Source organism: Balaenoptera acutorostrata, chromosome 1 (assembly GCF_949987535.1).
Source record: "Balaenoptera acutorostrata chromosome 1, mBalAcu1.1, whole genome shotgun sequence".
Taxonomy (NCBI): domain Eukaryota; kingdom Metazoa; phylum Chordata; class Mammalia; order Artiodactyla; family Balaenopteridae; genus Balaenoptera; species Balaenoptera acutorostrata.
Genome location: NC_080064.1, coordinates 11,597,246 through 11,621,050, shown reverse-complemented (window position 1 = coordinate 11,621,050; position 23,805 = coordinate 11,597,246). Strand labels below are relative to the sequence as shown.

At 50.5% G+C, this 23,805-nt stretch overlaps 2 protein-coding genes across 6 annotated transcripts in view; one reads left to right on the top strand and one right to left on the bottom strand.

The window, feature by feature from the left end:
* The window catches only part of KAZN (kazrin, periplakin interacting protein), a 1,128,675-nt gene that overhangs the window by 156,651 nt on the left and 948,219 nt on the right, over window positions 1–23,805 (bottom strand). The window contains exon 1 of one of the 5 annotated variants that reach the window (XM_057554487.1): window positions 4,234–4,676. The exons of 3 other annotated variants lie outside the window; for them this stretch is intronic. In XM_057554487.1, coding sequence (XP_057410470.1) covers window positions 4,234–4,441 — 208 coding nt within the window. In that variant the 5' untranslated portion in view covers window positions 4,442–4,676. Of the gene's footprint in view, window positions 1–4,233; window positions 4,677–23,805 lie in introns of those variants that run through there. One more of the 5 variants, XM_057554502.1, reaches the window with a different exon arrangement.
* LOC102998870 (60S ribosomal protein L39-like) lies at window positions 18,198–18,353 on the top strand. The gene has a single exon (XM_007174946.1). The coding sequence runs from the start codon at window positions 18,198–18,200 to the stop codon at window positions 18,351–18,353; it is 156 nt and encodes a 51-aa protein (XP_007175008.1).

Below are 23,805 nucleotides of genomic sequence, written 5' to 3'. Positions count from 1 at the left end.
AGATCAAGACAAGGTCTTTTCACACTGCTTTGAGGTCTACAATCTGGGGCCAAGTCCTGGCTGTGATATCTACTAGCTGTGTGATCTTAGTCAAGTTACTAATTTTCTGAGCACCAGTTTCCCCATCTGTGGATGAAATGAGCAATTGCACCTCCCCCTGGGTTGCAGAAGGGCTGACTGATGAAGACAAAGCTCGGCGTTTGGTTAGCACCAAGCCTGGCCCCTGGCAGGCCACAGGATGGAAGCCAGGACACAGAAACACAGGTGTGGTCCCCTCCTCCAGGGGACTTCATGTGAGGGGAAGGGGCAAGAGGAGATAAGAACTCAAATGACTAATAAGGAAGGTAGTCTGGGTAGGCTTCAGATATGCCCAGTCTACGAAGATACTAATTTACCAACAACTTTTAAAAAATGACTTGGTCGGGAATTCCCTGGCGGTCTGGTGGTTTGAACTCAGCGCTCTCACTGCTGGGGGCCCGGGTTCGATTCGATCCCTGGTCGGGGAACTAAGATCCCACAAGTCACACTGCCAAAAAAAAAATGACTTGGTTCCTTTAGCCGCCCGGCAATATCCTCTTGCCTTAGGGACTCAGCACCCACATACCTCACCTCATTCTCCTCTGACCACCTACCTAAATACTAAAAAGCACCCGTTCCCATCACGCTAACTCCTCACCTGGCTTTTTTTTTGTGCATAGCATTTACCATCCCCTGACACATCCTGTGTGTATTTGCCTACTGGAAATCTCCTCCCACAGAAGATAAGCTCCATGGAAACAAGGGCTGCAGTTGTCTCGTTGCTGCTACATCCCTGGCAGCTACAACAGTGCCTGGCAGGAGTAGATGCTCAAGAAATGTAACTGAATGAAGGGACAATCAAAGAGGGAATCATTCACGTTCTCAGTCTCAGAAGGCTCAGTGATCACCTGAACACTCTGTGGGGGCTCTGGAACAATCTCTCCTCCAGTGGAGTCATTCCCACCACACCAACAGGGAAACTGAGTTAACAGAGTTTCTCAAGGTCAAACAGATTTGGGGCAGAACCAGGTGCAGACCGACACTGTGTCTAATTTCTGCATCTCCTGCCCTGTTCCCTAGTCCAGGCGCAAATGGTAACCTCCCCTGGAAGTGGCCCCACCCTGGAGGCCGGAGCTCCGATATCAGGACATCCCCCACGAGCAATGTCAAGGTGCTAAGCCTCCAACCCGCCAAGCAAGCATCTCTCTTTCCCCTTCTCCAAACTCCTGAAAGTGCCAATTTCCAGACACTGTCACCCAAAAGAGCACTCTTGCAGCTCCCTAAACCGAGCTTCGCATTAGGCTGGGGACTAATGTGCTAGGATCCTGGGGTGAGTCACCTCACAGCCTGGCTAAAAGGTTTATTTCAGCAATAATTTCAGCTTGCGTTTCCAAGCGCAAAGAGTTCCCATTGACCTCCCAGAGGAAAACCCCTCAGGACAGCCAATGGTTTTGAGCACCTGTGTCCACGACACGCTGTCCTCAATGCCAGCTGCCACAGACCTTCTCAGAAACTGCGTTTGGACTTTAAGAGCCAGACGCCAAAAAAGGGTGAAGGGTGGTAGGGTAGAGAGAACTCAGAACTTTCTTGTTCTGCTGCTGGCTTGATCTTGTTTCACACCAGTGATGCCATCTGTAGATCAGGAAAAGAGATTTCCACTGCTCTCTGCCCTAAAGGGACACCATGAGGGCCACTGGAGTAAGAACCACCCCCAGACCTCAGAGACAGGTATTTCTCAGCTACACCATGTCATTAGGATATTGTTATTATGAATACACAAGTGGAGTCTATATAGACACAAAGTAAACCTATTTATCTCCACCCAGCCCTCTTCTACCTGTGTACATAATAACAGCCTCCATTGGCCCAACAGTCAGCCTTGGATCACTGAAGTATTTTAAAGACAAGACAAATGTCATCTCAACACAGTTCAGGAGGGTAGAGATGGAGCAGAGAGCATCACATCCTAATGGGAAACTGAGTCAATGGGGGCACTAACAGGTGCCCCACAAGTAAAGCTGACGACTTACATTCATTAGCATCAACTATGACCCAGGCAAGGTGCTTTGCAGACATGAGCTTTTTTTTTTTTTTCTAACATCTTTATTGGAGTATAATTGCTTTACAATGGTGTGTTAGTTTCTGCTGTATAACAAAGTGAATCAGCTATACACATATCCCCATATCTCCTCCCTCTTGTGTCTCCCTCCCACCCTCCCTATCCCACTCCTCTAGGTGGTCACAAAGCACCGAGCTGATCTCCCTGTGCTATGCGGCTGCTTCCCACTAGCTATCTGTTTTACATTTGGTAGTGTATATATGTCCATGCCACTCCCTCACTTTGTCCCAGCTTACCCTCCCCCCTCCCCATGTCCTCAAGTCCATTCTCTACATCTGTGTCTTTATTCCTATCCTGCCCCTAGGTTCTTCATAACCTTTTTTTTTTTTTAGATTACATATATATGTGTTAGCATACGGTATTTGTTTTTCTCTTTCTGACTTACTTCACTCTGTATGACAGACTCTAGGTCCATCCACCTCACTACAAATAACTCAATTTCGTTTCTTTTTATGGCTGAGTAATATTCCATTGTATATATGTACCACATCTTCTTTATCCATTCACCCAGACATGAGCTTTTGAATGATCAAAATGTTAGTTGAGATTATTAATATCTCCACTTTACAGATGGGTAAACTGGGTCTCAAAAAGATCAAGCAACTTGCCCAAGCCCTCCCATTTGCTTCTTCTTTGCATCTTTGCTCTGTTTCACACCAAGCTGTCTTGGTCTCTAACTGCTCTGTGCAACAGGGGAGGAGGTGGGACTGTCTCCAGCAGACCCAGCCCCTAAGCCAACCACCCAGGGACTCAAGCTCCTTCCAGGCCTCAGGGTCCCTCTTCCAGAACCTTGGTAACCCAAGACCTCAGTTGTTCCAGGACACCAGTGGCAGCTCAGCTAATCAGAGCCAGCTGGTTGGTGGTCCCAGCCCCTGCGGCTAGAACTCTGACGCTCAGGATTCCATCTCCTGGGGAAACCAATACAGGCAGTCTGGAATTAGGGAGCCTGGCAGTTGGCTTTTTTCTCATAGGAAAGAAATAATTATTAGGTAAATAAGCCTGGTGTTTCCCAGTTGGTAAGCTTGCTGCCTGGGAGAGGCATTCTGGTGTCAATCCACAGCCAAAATTTGAAATTCCAGTACCATGGCTTCAGGGCTTCGGGGCTTGGGCAAGTCCCTTAAACTCCGGCTTTTTCTGACCTCATCTTCCTGGAGATAACACAGCCTCACTGCCAGTGTGGTGATAAGATTATAAGACACTGCATGTAAATTACTGGAACACACTGGGTGTTCAAGAAATACTGAATAATCATGTGGTGCCCCCCCCCCCATTTTTCCTGGAAGAAGTATTCAAACTTGAAACTGATGATGACAGGCCCTTCTCGGAAGCCCTTCCACCTTCCTACTGTGGAATCTTGAGGATCCAGGGGTTCCTGTGCCCCACCCTCCATGACCTAACTTGAGCGGGGAGGGACCAGCTGAGCCCGGAACAGAATGGAACGGGCGCATCCACTCGGAACATTTTAACACTCAAACGGGGCTCTCCGCTTGGTCTCCGCTTGGGGCGGATTAGCCAACGATGCACAATTAGACCACTGCATTTGTGTCTCCTCCGCGGCGATTTCTCTTTCTGCCTTAGTCGTTCAAGTGTACGAGAAATCTCTTCGCTCCTAGCAAATGCGAGCCCTCACTTTCCTCTACGAGGGGTGGCGGGAAGGCAGCGCTCCCCTCGGCACTTTATGGGGCTGCCAGGTGGGTTACAGGTGCGGTCACAGGGGGCCTCCCCAACTTCGCGCGAGGCTGGCCCCTTTCCCACGCTTCCCAGATCAGGCGCGGGAAACGGCCCAAACCCGGGTCTCCAAGCGCCGCGGGATCGCACGGCTCCTGCAGGCTCGGCCTTGACCTCCCTCTGCAACTCTCTAGGGGGCTCTTGCCGGAAAGCCGCGGAGCCCCACAACCCCTGCCCTCATGCTGAAGACTAACTCCGCGTCCCGCGCGCCTCCCCCTGCACCCCGTCCGGTGCTCTGGGTCAAGGGCGCGGCGAGAACTTTGCCACGAGCGGCGGCCCGATCCCGGCCGGGAGCGCCCCCGAGCGCCAGGCCCCGGCCCTCCCCCGGCCTGCGGCCGCGCCGCCCTCCCCTCCCGGCGCGCACCTACCCGGCTGGCTGCAGTCGCCATCCGCTCGAAAGGAGGGCGCCCCGGCGCGGGGCCGATCGCCGGGCCCCGCCGCGTCCGCACCCGGCTCGCAGGCTGCGGGTCCCGGGGGGCGCGCCGGCCCAGCCCCCGCCCCGCAGGAAGGCGCCGGCTCGCCCTGAGCCGCGAGCTGGCGGACGCGCTCCCAGGTGCCAGAGTCTGCCGCCCGCATGCCGCGTGCCCGAGGGGCGCTGCCCGCGGCGGCGCGGGGGGCTCCGACGGCGGGCGCCGGGCTCACAGCCCCCGGGGTCGCCGCCGCATCGGGGCGCAGCCGAGCGCCGGCCCCGCCGCCCGCCCGCGCGCGCGCGCCGGACCAGGTCTCTCCCTCTCGCCGGACGCCGGGAGGTCCGCGGCCGCCGCACACGAAGAATTCGGCCGCCGAGCCTCTCACGTGGGAACGACTCTCACTCGCGCGGCTCCTCCTCCCGCTCCTTCCGGGCTGGCGAGGGCCGCCGCTCGCCACGCCCCCGGCCCCGCCCCCGGCCCCTCCGCGGCGCCCAGACTCGCCCCAAGGCCAGGGGGAGGGCCGCGTCGCCCCTTTGTAAGCCCGGCTCTGGCCGCTTGGAGCATCCCCAGAATGGTCATTTCTGGAGAAACTCAGGGTTAGAAAGATGGCCAGTGTCACAGGGGTCGGGAGTGACGGGCCTGAATCCAGGTCTTTGAAAACCGCAAGTGTGTGCATCAAGGGGACAGCTGCCTGGTACCCCAGTTTGCATGTGTCTCTCCACTCTTCTGATACCCTTGGGACAGCCTTGCTAAAGAGCTGAAGCCCCAGCAAGTGGCCGGGAGAGGGCGGAAAGAGCGGGCAGGAAAAGGGCTGGGAGCTCTGGGACATTTCCTTCACTCACCTGTACTGTGTGACCAGTCCTTCTTTAAGTGCATACAGTACTGAGCGCAATGGCTGTGCCTGTGGGGAGGAAAACTGATATATGGTCCATACCTATGAGGAAGTTGTAAACTGCTGGGGGGCACTTCCTCCGTCTCAGCTTCCCCATCTATAAAATGGGCATCAGGAATCCCCACCCTGTCCGTGCTCAGTGCTACTTATGAACACCCCTCTGGACAGCCATATGGCAGGTGAGGTGGTTCCCAGGGGAGGTCAGGAGCTGGGGTCCCCGGAGTGGGTGGGTGGAGCAGTTATTAGGCCAGTCAAGCCCTGCAGGAGTTGGCTCCTTGGAGGGTCTGCAAATCAGAGCCCACCCACTGCGGCGAGTGCTCCCGTGGCTGACAGAGCTCGCTGTAAAGTGAGTTTGCAGCTCTGAACCCCCTTTGATTTGGGGATTACGATGTTCTTTAGAAGGACTAATTATCTCCCCGCAGCCCCGGGAGGCAGGTCCGGTTTCCCCCCATGGTAGACATGGGAAGGCGAGGCTACGTGGCTAGATAAGGAATCACACACTTTCCATGGTGTCCTCAGTTTCCCCTTCCAGGCAGCACGCACCCCACCCCTTCTAGGCCTGGCTTAGTCACCTAAGTCTCCCACTGGCCCAGGCCTGAGCTCTGGGAACTTCTAGGTACTGGCATATGGCTCTCCAAACATTGGTGGGAACCAAATTACTTTCCCCACCCCCCCCCCCCCCCCGCACCCCCGCCAATCTCTAAAACCTTCTGCAGGTCACTTTCCTGACCGTGGGCGAGGAGCCCTGCGTCTGAGCAACCACTATGGCCTGGCCAACATCCACCATGGCCTTCCCAGGTTCCACCCCACCCCCTACCTTCCTTGCCCTCCCAATGACTGGGACACTGGCCCAGCTGTGGAGGGCCACAGGGCTGCCTCAGACCCCCTCCCCCTGTTGAACTGGACCCCACAACTGCCCAGTGGAGGTCTGACAGGTATGCCAAACGCTGGTGGTGCTCCCAGCTCGGGAAGGAAACCACCCATGGGGTTAAACACCCACACAGCTCTGGGAGAAGGAAACTGACCCCCCACCAAGTGACAGGAGATTCTCAGAATCCCCCAAGTCCTCTGCCTTTGCTGGGAAAACCATCAGAACAGAACAAAAGAAAGATCGCTCTGAGCCCTCATGGGAGAAGAAGCTGGGAGTGCCCTTGCATTCTGGAGACATCTGGTCCAGGAGACTCTGTTTTGGATGCCTTCACGTTTGCAATAGGGACACGACTGAGTGAGGTGGGCAGTGCAGGGACTGCTGTGGTCTGTTTCACAGGGCATTTAGGTTGTATTCTTTTTACTTAGAAATTCTTTGCGTATTAAACTTGTAAGGAGGCTCTTCACTTCCACAAAGAAACATGCTCTTTCCCATATTTCTTGAAGTACATGGAACTCTTGGTCAGCCTCCTAGTTTCCCACTTTTGATAGAAACATTCACTTTCCCTTTAACTCCATAACGAGAAAACAGCAGCGCAAGCACAAATATGTAGCACCTGCCACTTGGATTCAATGTCAGGGAGACCTTAGGCGTGATGGGGACTGCGGCAAACAAGAGACCACCAGCCCCTGTAGAGGAGGCAGTAGATTGCTGTCATATAGGAACTTGGCTCTAGTGTTACTAGAGGTTCTGGATTTTTTTTGGAGCTACTAGAAATATGAATTTTTAAAAAATATGTATTTATTTCTTTTTGGCTGCATTGGGTTTCCATTGCTGCATGCAGGCTTTCTCTAGTTGTGGCGAGCGGGGGCTACTCTTCGTTGAGGTGCACAGGCTTCTCCTTGCGGTGGCTTCTCTTGTTGTGGAGCACGGGCTCTAGAGCGCATGCTCAGTAGTTGTGGTGCACAGGCTTCAGTAGCAGTGGCACGCGGCTCAGTACTTGTGGCTCACGGGCTCTAGAGCTTAGGCTCAGTAGTTGTGGCGCACGGGCTTAGTTGCTCCGTGGCATGTAGGATCTTCCTGGACCAGGGCTCGAACCCGTGTCCCCTGCATTGGCAGGCAGATTCTCAACCACTGCACCACCAGGGAAGCCAGGAATATGAATTTTTATGTGAAGTCTAAATTTGAAATGTTGGCAACTTTTTAAAACCTAAGAAGAAAGAGGAGAGGGAGGAGAAAGAACAACAAAGGAAATATGTCTAGAAGTTTCTATTTGGCCTGTTGGTCCCCTCTGCAACCTCTCAGGAGTCTGCACATGTTTTCTACTGACATTTCAATGATCCAAGCTGTTTCTCAAGCCCCCAGCTTGGGGAATTTCTGCTGCTCTCCTTTCTCAGCAAAGTTTGGCCTGGCTCTGTGTGTGTGTGTGTGTGTGTGTGTGTGTGTGTGTGTTTTCCCCACACTCAGGGCCAGGAATTCACATGGCAGTTGGGCACACCTGCCCTTGCTTTCTGGGGTTTTCAGACTGCCCAGGCCTCCCCATTTGGCTTCAGCCTCTCTGTCTCCCTCTCTCTCCCTCTGTCCACAGCTCTGCTAGCAGGCAAACCTCTGACAGCAGCAGCCTGCAGCCTTCCAGAAAACCATCTGCCTTGGGTGGGAGGTCTTTCCTCCTCGAGGTATGTTTCTGATTCTGAGGACACCCTGGGCCCACGAGATGTTTCTGCTCAGCTCTGCAACAGGAGATGCAACAGCCGGGAAGCGACAGCCCATTTTCTGCCCTGAGCAGCTTGGGCAGGCCCTCTAGGAACGGCAACTCCAGGGTGGTTTTTATCGGAGACTCCAAGCCCAGGTTGGCTTCTGAACGTGCAGCCTTGCAGAAGGGCCCTACGCTGGGGTTAATGTCGTTGCCTTGAAATTCTTAATTACTTTTGAACTAAGGCCTCACATGTTCATTTTGCATTGGGATCTGCAAATTATGTAGCTGGTCCTATTCCCAGAAGATCTACCCGGCCTCCCTGGGGGATGCTGATAATTGATGTTGGAGACAGCTGGGCCTGGGATTTGGCCACTCTGTCCTTCTCCAGCGTACGTTGTGTCCGGCCTCTGCAAGGCAGAGGGAAGGGAAGATTTGGGTGTGGGGAAAGGATGCAGGAACTGGCCCCATCCAGTCCTCCTGACAACTCATAAGGAGCAAAGGCATAGTGAGAGTTCGAGGTGGGGGTGGGGAGGGGTGGGGATGGGCGACCCAGCCCGAGGGTTGGGAGGCTGCTCTAGTTCTAAGCTCTGAGGCCAGACGGTGTCCCCATGACCCTGACCTCAGGCCAATACAGCGCCACCAAAGGAAACAAAAAGGAGGCTGGGGCACAGGGACACAAGGGATCAGTGCAGTTCCCATTCACAGTGTGCCTTCATTGCCAGGGGAACTTCCTTTAGATCACAGGAGCAAGTGACATGACAAGATATATTTGGCTTAAGGAACAAAACCAGAAACATTGTACTAAAGAACTCCACTATATTCGATATCTACTTGAAATTGAATATTTGAGCCCACTGGAATTTTTCAGGTTTGTTTTTTTTTTCTTGGCTGTGTTTTTTGTATTTGTAGAGTAGGTTTTACTGAGATCTTCCAGCCAGCAGTACTCTTTTCAAACACCTGGCACTAAGACAAGGCAGCAACTGTGGATTCTTAGGAATCTGCACCGTTTTGTCTATAACACCCTCATGAGTTCCTGGAGTCTGGAGACCTCGGTAGCAATCCCCTAGCTTGTGTATGACTGTGGAAAAGGGTCATTCTGTCTCTGCAACTAAGCGCCCTCACTGGCAAAAGCAAAATGAAGGGCTGGGTTAGCAGATGTGAGGAGGGCCTTCCCAGCTCTGCCCGCTATGGTTGAGTGAGTCTTTTTAATCCTTCTTATGACGGTTGTGGGGGTATGTTTGGTGTTTGTTGCTAGTAGTGAGAGTAAGTGTATTAGTTACCTACTGCTGCATGACAAATCTCCCCAAAACGCAGAGGCTTGAAACAAGAAGCATTTATTATCTCTCAGTTTCTGTGGGTCAGGAATCCAGGATGGCCTGGCTGGGTGCCTCTGGCTCAGGAATTCTGTGCAGGCAGCCGGCAAGGTGCCAGCCGGGAAGCAAAGGCACAGTCAACTCAAGGCTCTCCTTGGGGAGGATCTACTCCCCAGCTCACTCATGTGGCTCTGGAAGGATTCTGTTTCTTGTGTTGGACTGAGAACCTCAGCTCCTCAGCTGTGGGTCCGAGGCCACCCTCAGTTCTTTGCCATAGAGCTATAGATCTACTCGAAAAATCGCAGCTTGCGTCCCTCAAGGGCTTTAAGGGCTTCAAGCAAGAAAGGGTGTGCACAAGATGGAAACCTCTGTCTCTGTAACCTAATCTTGGAAATGGCATCCATCACCTTCTCCCTGTTCTGTTCATTAGAAGTAAATCACAGGACTTCACTAGTGGTGCAGTGGTTAAGAATCCACCTGCCAATGCAGGGGACACGGGTTCGAGCCCTGGTCCGGGAAGATCCCACATGCCATGGAGCAACTAAGCCCGTGCGTCACAACTACTGAGCCTGTGCTCTAGAGCCTGCGAGCCACAACTACTGAGCCTGCGTGCCACAACTACTGAAGCCCGCACGCCTAGAGCCCGTGCTCCACAACAAGAGAAGCCACTGCAGTGAGAAGCCCGCGCACCACTACAAAGAGCAGCCCCCGCTCGCCGCAACTAGAGAGAGCCTGCGTGCAGCAACGAAGACCCAACACAGACATAAATAAATTAATTAATTAATTTAAAAAAAAGTGAATCACTAGGTCCTGTCCACCCTGGATGGGAGGGTTTGACTGCAGAAGACAGGGGTCATTGAGGGCCATCTTGGAGGCTGCCCACTCCAGGAGGAGGCTGGGGACACATTTTTTGGAGGCAGAGAGACCAGGACTCAAATCCTGGCTCTGATACACACTAGTGTATGATCTAGAAGAAATGATTTCACCCCTGGAAGCTTCAGTTTCCTCCTCTGTAAGAAGGAGATGACGGTGGCCACCACCTCATAGGGTTGTGGAAGGAGGTTTCAATGAGAAGAGGCACACGCAGGGCTCTGAATGGTGATTAGCACAAGGTAAACCCTCGAAAAAGTGGGCTTGAGGACATTGCCGGAGGAGGCCGGAGTGACGTGCCCATTGTTTCTAAGCCAGATAAGCATTACCAGCTATTTCCATGGAGATCTGCAGCCTTTGATTCATTTCTCAGAAGTCCTTCTGGCAGGCCCTGGGATGCCTTTGTGGCTGAGGCCACCAGTGGGTACGTACTGATCTCCTCTTCTTCCCTTGGCCATCCCAGTAGGACTCTGGGGCACAGGTGCAGCGGGAAGGATTAGACTGGGATTTTCCCCTATACCTACTTAGACCTCAGCCCTTGGGGGATGGAGGATTTTACCCCCGTTCCATCCTGCCATCTGTCCTGGCGAGGACTTCTTGGCTGGAGACTTTTGTGCGCCTGTCATGGGCTCATTGGTATTCTTTGGTGATCTTTCCTGGGTCCCAAATGACCTGGTGAAGATCCTGATCACCTCTGCCAGCAGAAGCTTAGCCCAAAGCCAGGCATTGAAGTATTTTCACTGAGTGCGGCTGGCCTCTGTGCCCTGCCTCTCAGACCATCTTGCGTCCCAAATTAGATTCTCAGCTGCACCAAAAGGAAAAAGTCCTTCCTCATCCAGGGGCCATATCTCTCCCGTCTCCTCTAAGCCTCTTTTTGGGGAGTTCGTGTCAAGCAGGGAGGTTTCTGCAGAAAGCTGAAATGTTGCAGCTTATTCAGAATAAATAACAATAACATCAAAAATACTACGACTTGGGGACTTCCCTGGTGGTGCAGTGGTTAAGAATCTGCCTGCCAATGCAGGGGACACGAGTTCGATCCCTGGTCCGGGAAGATCCCACATGCTGCGGAGCAACTAAGCCCATGCGCCACAACTACTGAGACTGCGCTCTAGAGCCCGTGAGCCACAACGAAGAGTAGCCCCTGCTCGCCACAACTAGAGAAAGCCCGCGCGCAGCAACGAAGACCCAACGCAGCCAAAATACTACGACTTCTGATAATAATACTGGCAAACATTTACACAGCACTTACTATATATGCCGGGCACTGTTCTAAAAACTTTAGACATTCATTTAATCCTCCCAACAACTCTGAGAATTACGTGTACTATTATTATCATCCCCATTTTACAAATGAGGAAACAGACACAGAGAAGTGAAGTCACTTACCCAAAGGCACACAGCCAATGAGTGATGTAGGCAGGACTCAAGCTTCATGTAGTCTGGCTGCGGAGTTCAGGCTAATAACCATCATGCTACCTTGGCAACAGGTGTCACTGAGCACTCACTTCACCCCAGGGACTGTCCTTTCTAGCTCATTCAACCCTCCAAACCACCCTATTCCCATGTCCCAGCTGAGAAGACTGAGGTTTAGGGAAGACAAAGGGACTTATCCAAGATGATATGGCTGTTCAATGCAGGGTTGGGAGTCCAACCCTCAGAAGTGAGGGGTGTTCTCTGGGGGAATGCTTTGCATGTCAGGGTTATGGAGAATGCCTGCCTGTGGGCACAGTGGAATGGTCAACCCTTCCTTGATTACCTCCTGGACACGGGAGTCAGGGAACCTTCAGCAGGGCATCTGGGGATGGGGCCTCTGCTGCCCCCGGTGGCCACTGGCGGTACTTCACCTTCCTCAACTGGGGGTTGGTGGCTCCTGGGAATGGGACCACTATGTCCACCACCACAATTTTCAGGCCCCGTGTCTCCACTCCCTATGTGTGATTCAAGAGACACAGAGAGCTATGGGCCAGTGAGTGCCCAAGATAAGAATAATGGTTACTGTTTACTGAGCACTTCTATCTCTGTGCCAGGCACTCTGCCGGGTACTTGTTACTTAAATGTTCTAATTTAATTTACCAATGCACAGAGATAGAATCACCATTGTTAAGGGTTACTTATAATATTGGATAGAGCACTTTACACATGTTAGCTCATTTTTATCCTCACAACACTACATAAGTGCTATCACAATCCTCACTTTATCAATGAGGAAGCCAAGGAACAGAGAGGTTTAGTAGCTTGCTTGAGGTCACCCAGTAGAATAGGATGGAGCTAGGATTTAGAGGCAGGCAGTTCTGGCTCCAGAGCCAGTTTTCTTAATTATTATGCCACTATTTTGTATTATTATAAAAATTATTATTCTTCTCATGTTACAGTTGAAGAAACCAAGGCTTAGAGAGTGGAAGGATTTGTCTAAGATCACACAAACTGGTAAGTTTAGACCCAGTATTTCAACCACCTCTGTCTTCATTTATTCATTCATTGACGCAACAAATACTGATTGTGTACCAACCATGTGCCAGGCACAGTACTGGGCTCCGGAAGTAAAGCACCATGTGGTCTAGCCTGCCATGGGTACCTGGGGTGTACCAGCATGTGACACCAAGCGGGCCTAAGGCAGGCCCCTGGGAAAGACTGGCAATTTCTGCAAAGGAGAAACTATTCCTCCCTCCCCGGAACCAGGAAGGGTCTGGATTCCTAGATCACTGCTCTCCCAGTTTCATCTCCATGGCAAATACCTGCAGAATGGCTCTTACAGGGACATGGAAAAGAAAACCGATTAGACTCGGGAGAGGCTGTGGTGAGGGTCTGCGGCATGGAGTTCTAGACTTTTCTTTCTGCAACTGCCCTTTACTTACTAGTAAAGTTGGGCAAGTCAGGCCACCTTCCGGGGTCTTAGTTTCCCCACCTGTGAAATGGGGATAAGAATACTTGCCTATCTCCCCATGACTGTCCTGTGAGGAACAAAGGAGACCATATGTGGGAAGCCCACGTAACTGCAGAGGGCCAAACACCCAGGCTGCGGGGCCGGTTCAGTTAAGGAACCATTTGGTTATTTGCTTGTTCATTTCATGGGGTCCGTCTGCACTCGGTATCTGCCATGAGTCCACTCCTGCCCTAGATACTGTGGGGAAGGGCGACAGGCCCCCGAGTGTAGAAAGGTCACGGTCCACTTGGACATTCAGATGAGAAAGGAGAACGGCTGGCAGATATGAGTTTGATTATGACTTTCTGTGCCATAGACGCCTTACCACTGGGACAATGACGAGCCCTTGCCACCTCCCTCCCCAAGGAAACAAAATGATCTCAAAGACCAGGCTAGCAAATGGCTTCAATCTTCTTGCAGGCAGGGTGAGCGCTGAGGCCCAGAGATGCTGGCCTGGCCTGTCCCTTTAAGGCTTAAAGTGCCAATCTCTCCTAAAGCGACAGCGCTCACCGTGGCCAGAAGCAAGTTGGAACCATGGAGTAAGAACCTTGTGCAAAGGCCTGGGCCTTTCATGTGAAGGTCTCTGAGCTACCTGCAAGTAGTAATTAGGCATCTCAGCACCGAGGTGGGGTTTATCCGTTCAAAGACAAAGCTGGCTTCTCCTTCTGAGAGAAACAGAAGTCCAGAGAGGCTCAGATACTTGCCCAGAGACACACAGCAAATCAGGGGCCCAAGCAGACTGACTTCAGGAAGCCCTAGAGCAGTGGTTCTCAAAGTGTGGCCCCTAGACTAGCCGTATCAGCACCATCCCTGTGCATTTATGAGAAACGCAAAGTCTCTGCCCCATCCCTACCTCCTGAATCAGAAACTCCTGGGATGGGGCCTGACAGTCTGTTTTAACAGCCCTCTCCATGTAACCCTGATGCTGATAAAGGTGAGGGCCACCGCCAGTGCCTGGAGGAAGGACTGCTAGGTCTTCACGTCCTTCTGAGCTGGGGGGGAGGAACGAGGCAGTGGAGCAGAGCAAGGTCATTTTGTCAGTGGCTGTGGCATCACAGCTACGTAACCACCCCTCCCCCACCCTGATGGCTTTTTGCACCCGGAGTCCAAACCCTAGGGCCCTCCCTTGTCAGGAGGCCACCTGCCTGGGCTCCGGGAGGCCTGTCCACACACGTCCCAGGCCGCTTTCCTGTAATTACAGGCTTTACCTGCTTGTCCGCCCACCAGAACTCAGGCATGTCAGCCAGAGCGACTCCGGCTTCTCCCACCCTGAAGGCAGAGCATGCACGGCCTCCATCAGCACCTCGGGCTCTGTGTCCACAAGGCCTCCAGCAAAGCCGGGAACAGGCCTGACATTGCCCCCAGCGGCCCCTGTGTGGGCCAAGCTCAGGAGGAAGAACATTCTGCACCCTGGACATCAGGAAGTAACCTTGGGCCCTGGTCTCCGGGTTCTCAGGGCAGAAATCTGCAACGGCCCCTAGTCCCACGGGGACTAATTAGAATTTGTTCTAAATTCTTCTTTCCCCAGAACTGTCCTTTAAATATCTTTGGAACTGGTTTCAGGAGGCAGATTTGTCGAACAGCTACGTGGAAGGACTGTCATCTTCCCCCTGAAGTTTCTCATTAAAACAAACAAGCAGAAATGTGTTGTCTAATGTGAAAGGAGCTGCAGTCTTTTTGTTTTTAAAGATATGACCTTTGAAAGTAGGATGTTTCTCCCAGATTAGGGGCCTCGTGGAGGGATGCTCCTGGATTCCTGGGGTGAAGGACAACCCCACGAGCTGCTGGGTGAGCCCAATCCCACCTCCCTTGTAAATTCAAGGCAGGGACAGGTTTTAAACTGATACATGCCCACGACAGCCAGCACACGCTCGGATTTGTGGATTGCTGGAAAGATCCTGAGTTCTGGCTCACGGCCTCCCAGTTGCCTTGTGCTAAGCTTAACAAGTCCCTTCCCATTTCTTCTAAGAAAAGGGTCCTATGTCTTAATAAATAACAACAGCTACCTTTCACTGTGGGCCCAGTGGTATGATAGGCCCTCTAGTGGTTTTATCTCATTTAATCCCTCAACTGCCCTATGAGAGGGGGTACTGTTGTGATACCCACTTTATTTATTTATTTTTTATTTCTATTTTTTTAGGCTGTGCCGTGTGGCATGTGGGATCTTAGTTCCCCAACCAGGGGTTGAACCCGTGCCCCCATGCATTGTGAGCTTGGAGTCTTAACCACTGGACCACCCGCGAAGTCCCATGATACCCACTTTAAAGCAGAGTAAACTGAGGGTAAGAGAAGGGAGCAGAGGTTGCAGACTGGGGCCCCACGGCCTGTGAATGTGTCTTCTTTTCCTAGTAGTCTACTAAAAAGCATTTTAAAAATTAGTTGCCAGCATTTAAAAATTTGGATAAATTACACCAAAAAAGTCAGATATGTAGCTTTATTTTGAAAAAATCCGGAGGTCTGGTGATAGAACCCCCATTCCATCCCACATGGTAACAATGCGTCCTCCAGCCCTCACCCCCTGCAAGTCACCACATGCGTGCTCCAGGCACGGAGTCCACAACCTGTGGTCTTAGGCCACAGGTGGTGACGGGCAAAGTCAGTGCTTGTCTGGGTCTGTCTGTCTGTCTATCTGTCACTCTTTGTGTACCTCACCAGTGCCCACTTCCAGGAGAGCCCGATGTTAGACCAGAAGGAGCACCGGACAGGGAGTCAGGAGATGGGGGTGTTCGTTCTGTTGACTGGGTGACCTTGGGCCAACCCTTTTCCCTCCCCGGGCCTCAGTTTTCCCATCTATACAATTCGGAGGTTGAACAAAAAGATCTCCCAGAGCCCCTCTGCTCCTATCAGCCTAAGGAAGGCTCCTCTCAGCCGCAGAGCCCGTTGGGAAACTGTCCGAGGGCTTGCAGACAGGCCAGGTGCGGGCTTGCCCACCTGAGCCGTCCCGTGGCCATGAGCACCTCTGGGCAGGGAGACGGTCTCACAAACCCAGAGCTCTGCCATCAGCACCAGCAGGGGCCAACGGTCTGACTCTTCCCAGTGACGGAAAGGTGGGTTCCACCCGTGGAGCAGCCTCCAGCGCTGCTAACCTAATTGCACAGATAAAAGAGTCCATCAGGATGACCCAGACTCCCCGCTCTGAAATGCAGGATTCCTGGGCTGGGAGGTGGAACCATCTTGGCTTGTCCCTGCCCAGGTCAGTCTGAGGACAAGAATGCCCGCTAGGCACTGGGTAAGCCAGGTGGGGTTCTGTGCTGCCAAGAGGAAATACTCATTCGAGTCCCAGGAAGAGAAAGCATGCATTCTTCTGCCCTTCTCTTTCTTCATCCTACAAACACGTGACAGAGGAGGAAACTGAAGCTCAGAGAATGGGAGTGATTGCCCAAGGTCACACAGCAAATCAGTGCCAGAGTCAGATGAGAGCTCAGGCTTCTTGACCCCCTTCCTGGGGTACTTTCCATATTCTCTATCACTTGGGAGTTTAGAACCCTCCACCTCTTTGGAATTGGGCTTCAGACGGGGGTTGGAGTGGCCTGCGTGGGCAGAGACTGTCTGTGTGGTCCAGAGTCCTAACATGGGGCTTGTGGATGGTGCCTAAGACACAAACCACTGCTGAGAGAATGGGGACCCGTGGGCCCAGTTGGTGTGAGCTGCCCAAAGCCTCTAGGATGGAAGCTTGGTCTGTAGGAAAGTTTGCAAAGCCCACATTTGGCTCACAGACACATTCTGGTCTTCCCACAATGTTTAAAACAAATTCATGTTAGTTGCCAACACTTAAGAATCAGGGAATTTTTCTTCTTCTTCTTTTTTTTTGTTGCTTATCTATATAGTAGTGTGTACAAGTCAATTCCAAACTCCCAGTCTATCCCTCCCCCCACCCTTCCCCCCTGCTAACCATAAGTTCATTCGCTAAGTCTGTGAGTCTGTTTCTGTTTTGTAAATAAGAATCAGGGAATTTCACATAAAAGACAGGATTTCTGGCTTCTTTTGAAGAGTCTCAAAATCTGGCAAAAGCTGGACCGCATTTCCACCTGGCTGTGACTGACAGGAGGTGGGCACGCTCCCTCTCGTTCACCATCTCCACCATCCTTCCCCGTCTCTGTGACCTCCCTGCATGTACGTTTGGGGATTTCAACCCCCCCCCCCGACCACCCCGCAGCCTCCCATGCTAAAGTCACCCCCTCTCTCATCCTGGTCACCCCAGGGGAAATTCTGGTTCTCATTGGAGGGCAGCTTTGCCCCACAGGGGACATTGGGCCATGTCTGGGTTATCACAATCAGGGAGGGGAGTTACTACTGGCATCTAAAGGGTAGGGGCCAGGGATGTTGCTAAACATCCTACGGTGCACAGGACAGAACCCCAAACAAGGAATTATCTGGCCCCAAACATCGGTAGTGCTGAGGTTGAGAAACTCTGAGCTGAATCAAAAGAGCCCGGGGCCAGGAACGGGATCTGGAGAGGGAGGGTCGCCCATGCTGGGGACTGACTGCATACTGAGCATCATGTTAGGCAAGGCGGGGGGAGAACGCCAGGATGTGCAAAATGTGGCCCTGGCTCTCTGGGTGCACGGGGGGGTGGACGTGGCCAGCTGAGGAGGGGGCACCCGGAAATGCAGAGGAGGGGGCTCCCTCCACCAGGTACATCAGCAGGGTCTCAAGGGCAGAGGTGCAGTCAGGATGGCCAGAGATGGGGAGGTGAGCATTCTGGGCAGAGGAAACAGCCTAAGCAAAGGTGTGGTGGCAGTAGCAGATGCAGAGGCACACATCTGAGGTGAGATGTCTTCTGTTAGGTGGGAGGGACGCTGGGTGGGAAGCAAGGGCACGATGTTGGAGGAGGAGATTGTGGGCAGGATGTAAGGGGTCTCCAAGTCAAGCTAAGTGGGAGAGAGAGGGCAGCCCATGGGGAATCCTTGCAAAGGTAGCGGAGTATTAACTCTGTGACCTTGGAGAAATCACTTTAATTCTCAGAGCCTCAGTTTCTTCATCTGTTCAATGGGATAATAAGAGTGATTAAAAACTATCACACGTAGAACTCACCATTTGCCAAGGCACTGAACTATATCTGATGTATTTAATCCTCAGAGAAGCCCTACAAAGTATATAGTACTATTATTTCCAATTGTATAGCAGAGGAAACTTCAAGATATGGATGGGTAGATCAACTTTAACTTTCCCAAGGATACTACTAGTAAGGAACAAAGGTGAGATTTGAACCTAGGCAGTCTGGCTCCAGCACATGCTCTTGGTTGTTCTGCTATTCTGTCTCTCTAGAACCTTCTAGGTGAGTTGTCCTTAAGAATAAACGAAATGCTCCTCTTTTCTCTTGTCCACCATCATATGTGCGGTTGAATTTGCTCCTCGCCATGTCTTCTCACAAGACTTTCAGGATCAAGCGATTCCCGGCCAAGAAACAAAAGCAGAATCGTCCCATTCTCCAGTGGATTCAAATGAAAACTGGTAGTAAAATCAGGTACGACTCCAAGAGAAGACACTGGAGAAGAACCAAGCTGGGTCTATAAAGAACCTCGCATACGAAGTGGCACACATTTATGCTGTGTCAAGGTCAATTGCGTCTTACCATATCAGAACATCACTACTGTCTGAACAGCTGCCTGTGTGATGGGAGAAATGGAATGGCTCGCTCCTCTTGATCTTTCCTCACCACTGCTCACTGTCTAGCTCAGTAATAAATATGTGAAACCTTTAAAAAAAAATAAATGAAATAAAGCAGGTAAGATGCCCAGCACAATCCTGGCACGGAGTTAGTGCAGAAGCAAGTGACACATTGCATAGAGTCCCAGCCCAGGCTGATGGAGCAAAGCCCAGTTCACAGCATCAACGAAAAGAGGTACCAGAGACATTCTGTAGTGGGCACATCTGCTCTGTGGAGGGATGGGGGTAGAGGAAGGGTGCCCCTCCACTCAGGTGAGAAACGGCTAAGCCAGGCTTCTGGAAATGCATCTCCATTTGCAGTGCCCCCTCCCCCCCCACCTCGCTGGCTCTTTAACACCTCCAGGACTTTGCTCACTCCATGCTCCCTGCCTGGAATGTTCTCCTTTCCACCTCCACTAAACCCCTTCCGTCTAGTCTATCCCTTCCAACAGAGCTCAGAGGATACTTCTTTCTGGAAGCAGTTCAGGACATGCCCAGGCAGAGTAATCACGCCTTGTCTTTGTACCCAGAGCATTTTTTTCAAACTCAGTTTGCCTCCTGGGGCATCATCTCAGAGCGTCTCAGCCTTCACCAGCATGTCCGTCTCCTGGGGATCTTGGTAAAATGCAGATGCAGGAGTGGGGTCTGAGGTTCTGCTTTTCTAACAACAAGCTCCCAGGAGATGCTTATATGCTGTTGGTCCAGGGAACACACTCTTGAGTCCCAAAGTCTCCGGGCACTTCCTGGGGGTCCTTCATCCTCCACGGACAGGATAGTCCTCTGGGGCAGGGGCTCCATTTTATTTTTTATTGTTTGAATTTTATTTATTTTTTATGCAGCAGGTTCTTATTAGTTATCCATTTTATACATATTAGTGTATACATGTCAATCCCAATCTCCCAGTTCATCCCACCCCCACCCCCACCCCCACTTTCCCCCCTTGGCGTCCATACGTTTGTTCTCTACATCTGTGTCTCTATTTCTGCAGGGGCTTCATTTTAAAGGTCAGCACGGGGGGTGGGGGGAGGAACGGAGGGAGAGTGTTGACCCGTCAGTGGAGGGATGGCCAGATTGAATACTTCAATTTGACTCACAGCGTCTCTGTTTCAGCGACACCCTCCTTCCAGATCTTCGGAAGAAGGAGGCATATCGAGTGCCCCATGACTGAGGATAGCCTGGGGTTATCTCATTGCCACCTACCCTCAGGGATGAGCGCCTAGGGTCGCCAGCTTGTCCTCTAGAAAAGGATGAGATCACTAGTGAGACAGTGAACACGACGATTTTTAATTTTAAAGATTTCTTGCATGCTTCAACTAATCACCTGCGCTTTCAATTCTTACATTTTGTTTTACATTCTGTGATGCTGAAAAGATATAAACATGCCCTTTTTAACATTTTTATTTTATGGGGCAGAAAGCAAAATGGCTGAACTATACAATGAACTCTGGACTCCTGTTCAGCATTGGGCTACTTCCCCCAGATCACCGGCCATGCAACAGCTTGCTTCTTTCTTTCTTATCTGCCCCCCACCCTCCGTTTTATTGAGACGTAATTGACCTATAGCACTGTGTAAATTTAAAGTGTACAATGTGATGATTGGATATATGTATATATTGCAAAATGTTTACCATAACAAGGTTAGTTAACACATCCTTCACCTCACACAAATACCCTTTTGTTGTTGTTGCTGTTACGGGTGAGAACATTTAAGATCTACTCTTAGCAACTTTCAAGTATATAATATAATACTGCTAACTATAGTCACCACGCTGTGCATTAGACCCCCAGAACTTATTCCTCTGATAACTGGAAGTTTGTCTCCTTTGACCAAAATCTCCTCATTCTCTCTGCCCTCCCCACCTCACCACCCACCAGCCCCTGGTAACCGCCATTCTCTTTGTTATTGTGAGTTTGACTTATGTTTTTAGGTTCCATATGTGAGACCATATGGTATTTGTCTTCGTTTGTCTGGCTTATTTTACTTAGCATACTGTCCTCCAGGTTCATCCGTGTTGTTGCAAATGGTAGGATTTCCTTCTTTTTTTAATGGCTGAATAGAATTCATATATATACACATATATACATACACACATATATACACACACACATATATACACATATACACACACGTGTGTATGTATATACACACGTGTGTGTATGTATACACACATATATACATATATACACATATGTGTGTATGTATATATACACACATGTGTATGTATATATATACACACACATATATACATATATATACACACATATGTGTTTGTATATATACACACACAAACACATATACATATCACAACTTTTTTTTTTTTTTTGGCCACACTGCTTGGCTTGCGGGATCTTAGTTTCCTGACCAGGGATTGAACCCGGGCCCTCGACAGTGAAAGCGCGGAGTCCTAACCACTGGACCGCCAGGGAATTCCCCACAACTTCTTTATTCATCCATTGATGGACATTTAGGTTGTTTCCATGTCTTGATTATTGTAAATAATGCTGAAATGAACATGAGGGTGCGTATATTTTTTCAAGTTACTGTTTTTATCTCCTTTGGATAAATACCCAACAGTGGGATTGCTGGATCATATGGTAGCTCTATTTTTAATTTTTGAGGAACTGCCATACTGTTTTCCATAGTAGCTCTACCTATGTACATTCCCACAGTGCATGAGAGTTCCCTTTTCTCCACATCCTTGCCAACATTTGTTATTTCTCGTATTTTTGGAAATAGCAGAATATTCTGACAGGTGTGAGGTGATATCTCATTGGTGTTTTGATTTGCATTTCTCTGATGATTAGTGATGTTGAGCACCTCTTCATATAACTATTGGCCATCTGAATGTCTTCTTTGGAAAAATGTCTATTCAGGTCCTTTGCCCATTTTAAAATTGGATTTTTTTTTTTTGCTATTGATTGAGTTGTGTGAGTTCCTTATATATTTTGGATATTAACCCCTTATGAGATATGTGGTTCACAAATATCTTCTCCCACTCTGTAGGTTGGTTGCCTTTTCCTTTTGTTCATTGTTTCCTTTGCTGTGCAGAAGCTTTTTAGTTTGATGTAGTTCCATTTGTTGATTTCTGCTTCTGTTGCTTGTATTTTGGTGTCATATCCAAAAAAACCATTGCCAAGACCAATGTCAAGGAGCTTTCTCCCTATGCTTTCTTCTAGGAGTTTTATGGTTTTATGTTTCCATCCTTAATCCATTTTGAGTTAACTTTTGTGAGTGGTGTAAGAGAGGGTTCCACTTTCATTCCTTTGCACATGAATATCCAGTTTTCCCAACACCATTTATTGAAGAGACTGTCCTTTCCCTATTGAGTATTCTTGGCTCCCGTGTGAAATGTCAGTTGACCGGACGTGCATGGATTTATTTCTGAGCTCTCACTTCTGTTCCATCGGTCTGTGTAGCTGTGTTTCTGCATGACTCACTTCTGAGCCTTGCCACCAGGCATGCTCCTGGTGACCTGCTCCAGTCCCAACTCTGTCACCCACATCAAGGAATGAAAACAAGTTTTAACATCCACTTAAGCAAAGCAGTTAGTAAGGTCACCCTGCTCGGGGAAGAGAGAGTGAGAAAGAGAGAAAAAAAACCAGTATACTTTGAAGGCAGTCACATCAACTGTTAAATTGTCCACTGTTCCCATCCAAGTTCCACTGGGCAGTTAATGGTAAGCCGAATTCATGTGGAGTGTTATTTTCTTATTAAACATTTGCCTGAGGTATTTGCTTCATCCTTGTCATTAATATTTGGTTAGCAGACCAAAGGGCCTGGGGACCTTTCTTTCTCCAATGCAGGCCCTTGGGACTGGGTCCTGTTTTGCAGGTGGCAGCAAGACAAGCCAGCAGGAGTGTTCCTACTCAAAGTGCACTTCTTGTTCCCCCAGGGAGCAGCTGGCTTTGGGGCTAGTGGCACCTGCAGAAGATGCACTAATCTGGGATGGATGGAAAACTACTCCATTTGCACGTGGAGAGACGCGAGCAGTGGCTTCTCCAGCAGGGAATCCGACATGCAGCACACAGGCCTGTCTGTGCTGCGACCTGGAGCGCATGCAGACAGGTTGAATCCTGCAAACTGATGTGCAGGTGTCACAAAGCTGCACTGACAGCAGGAACGCAGCACCGCAGTGCCCGTTATTGAGCAGCTGCCATGCACCAGGCTTTTATATGCAATTCTCTCCTCTAATCCACAACCCAAAGTAGGGCAATTCCTGTGCCCATTTTATGAATGAGGAAAATTGAGGCACATGGGGGGAAGTAACTCCCACAAGGCCACACAGCTAGGAAGTGGCTGCACTGAGGTTGGAACCTGGGTCTGCCGACTCAAGACTGGGCCCCTATCAATTTTGCAGCCTAACCAGTCCAAGTAGCTTATCACCCAGCTAACCAATCAATCAACCAGCCAACTTCCTCCTAGCATAAGGAGTTACTGGGTGACTACAGGGTGCCAGGCACTGGAGACAGGGGGAGCTTGAGACAGCATCCTGCCCCAGCTGTATGACATTAAGCAGATTGCTTAACCTCCTGGGGCTTTAGTTTCCTCATCGTAAAAAGGAGCAATAACGCTGCCTCCCTCATTGGGCTAAGTGCCTTAAGTATATGTAGAGTACTCAGAACAGCATCTGCCGCAGAGTAAGCACGCAAGAAATGTTACCTATTCATGTGAGATTAATAGGATTGTGATTTTGTAAATGACATTTTGTTTCTGGTACAATGTTTGAAAATTGATTTTCAAACAAAGCAACTTTTTACAAAGCCTGTACCCAAGGGTAGTGGAGGGCACGGCGCACCTGTCTTTCACAGGCCAGCAGGTAGATTCAGACGTCACCCTCTAGCAGCCCTACCTTTAGTCACCAAGAGACAGCCAAGCAGGTCTCAGCCGCCCGTTTTCGTCCTCTCTCCACCCTCTCCCGAGGGTGCCCATCTGCAGGGCTGGGGCAAAAGGGAAATCTGTACTGCTAGCTGGTGCTCAATGGGCTGCAGGGCCACTGAACAAAACCTGCCACTTCACAGCCACCTTCCTGGAAAAGTATAGTTTGGATCCTGTGTTTGAGTTAACAAGGGTGCAGATGCTGTCAGCAGTTGTTCGTGGTTTCTCTTTTTTTTTTTTTCTTTTTCTTGCATCTCCTAAGCCTGGCATCCTAAGGGTTATTTATAATTTATGTGTCTACAAGGACAGCTGCCTCAATGTTCGAAACCCAAAATGACGACAACAGTAACAAAACCAGGACATTTTCTGCTCCAAGGGGGGTCTACCTGTCCGTGCCCCTCATTCCCCGTGGGTGGGCCTCCCCCTCCTCTCACCGAGTTTCG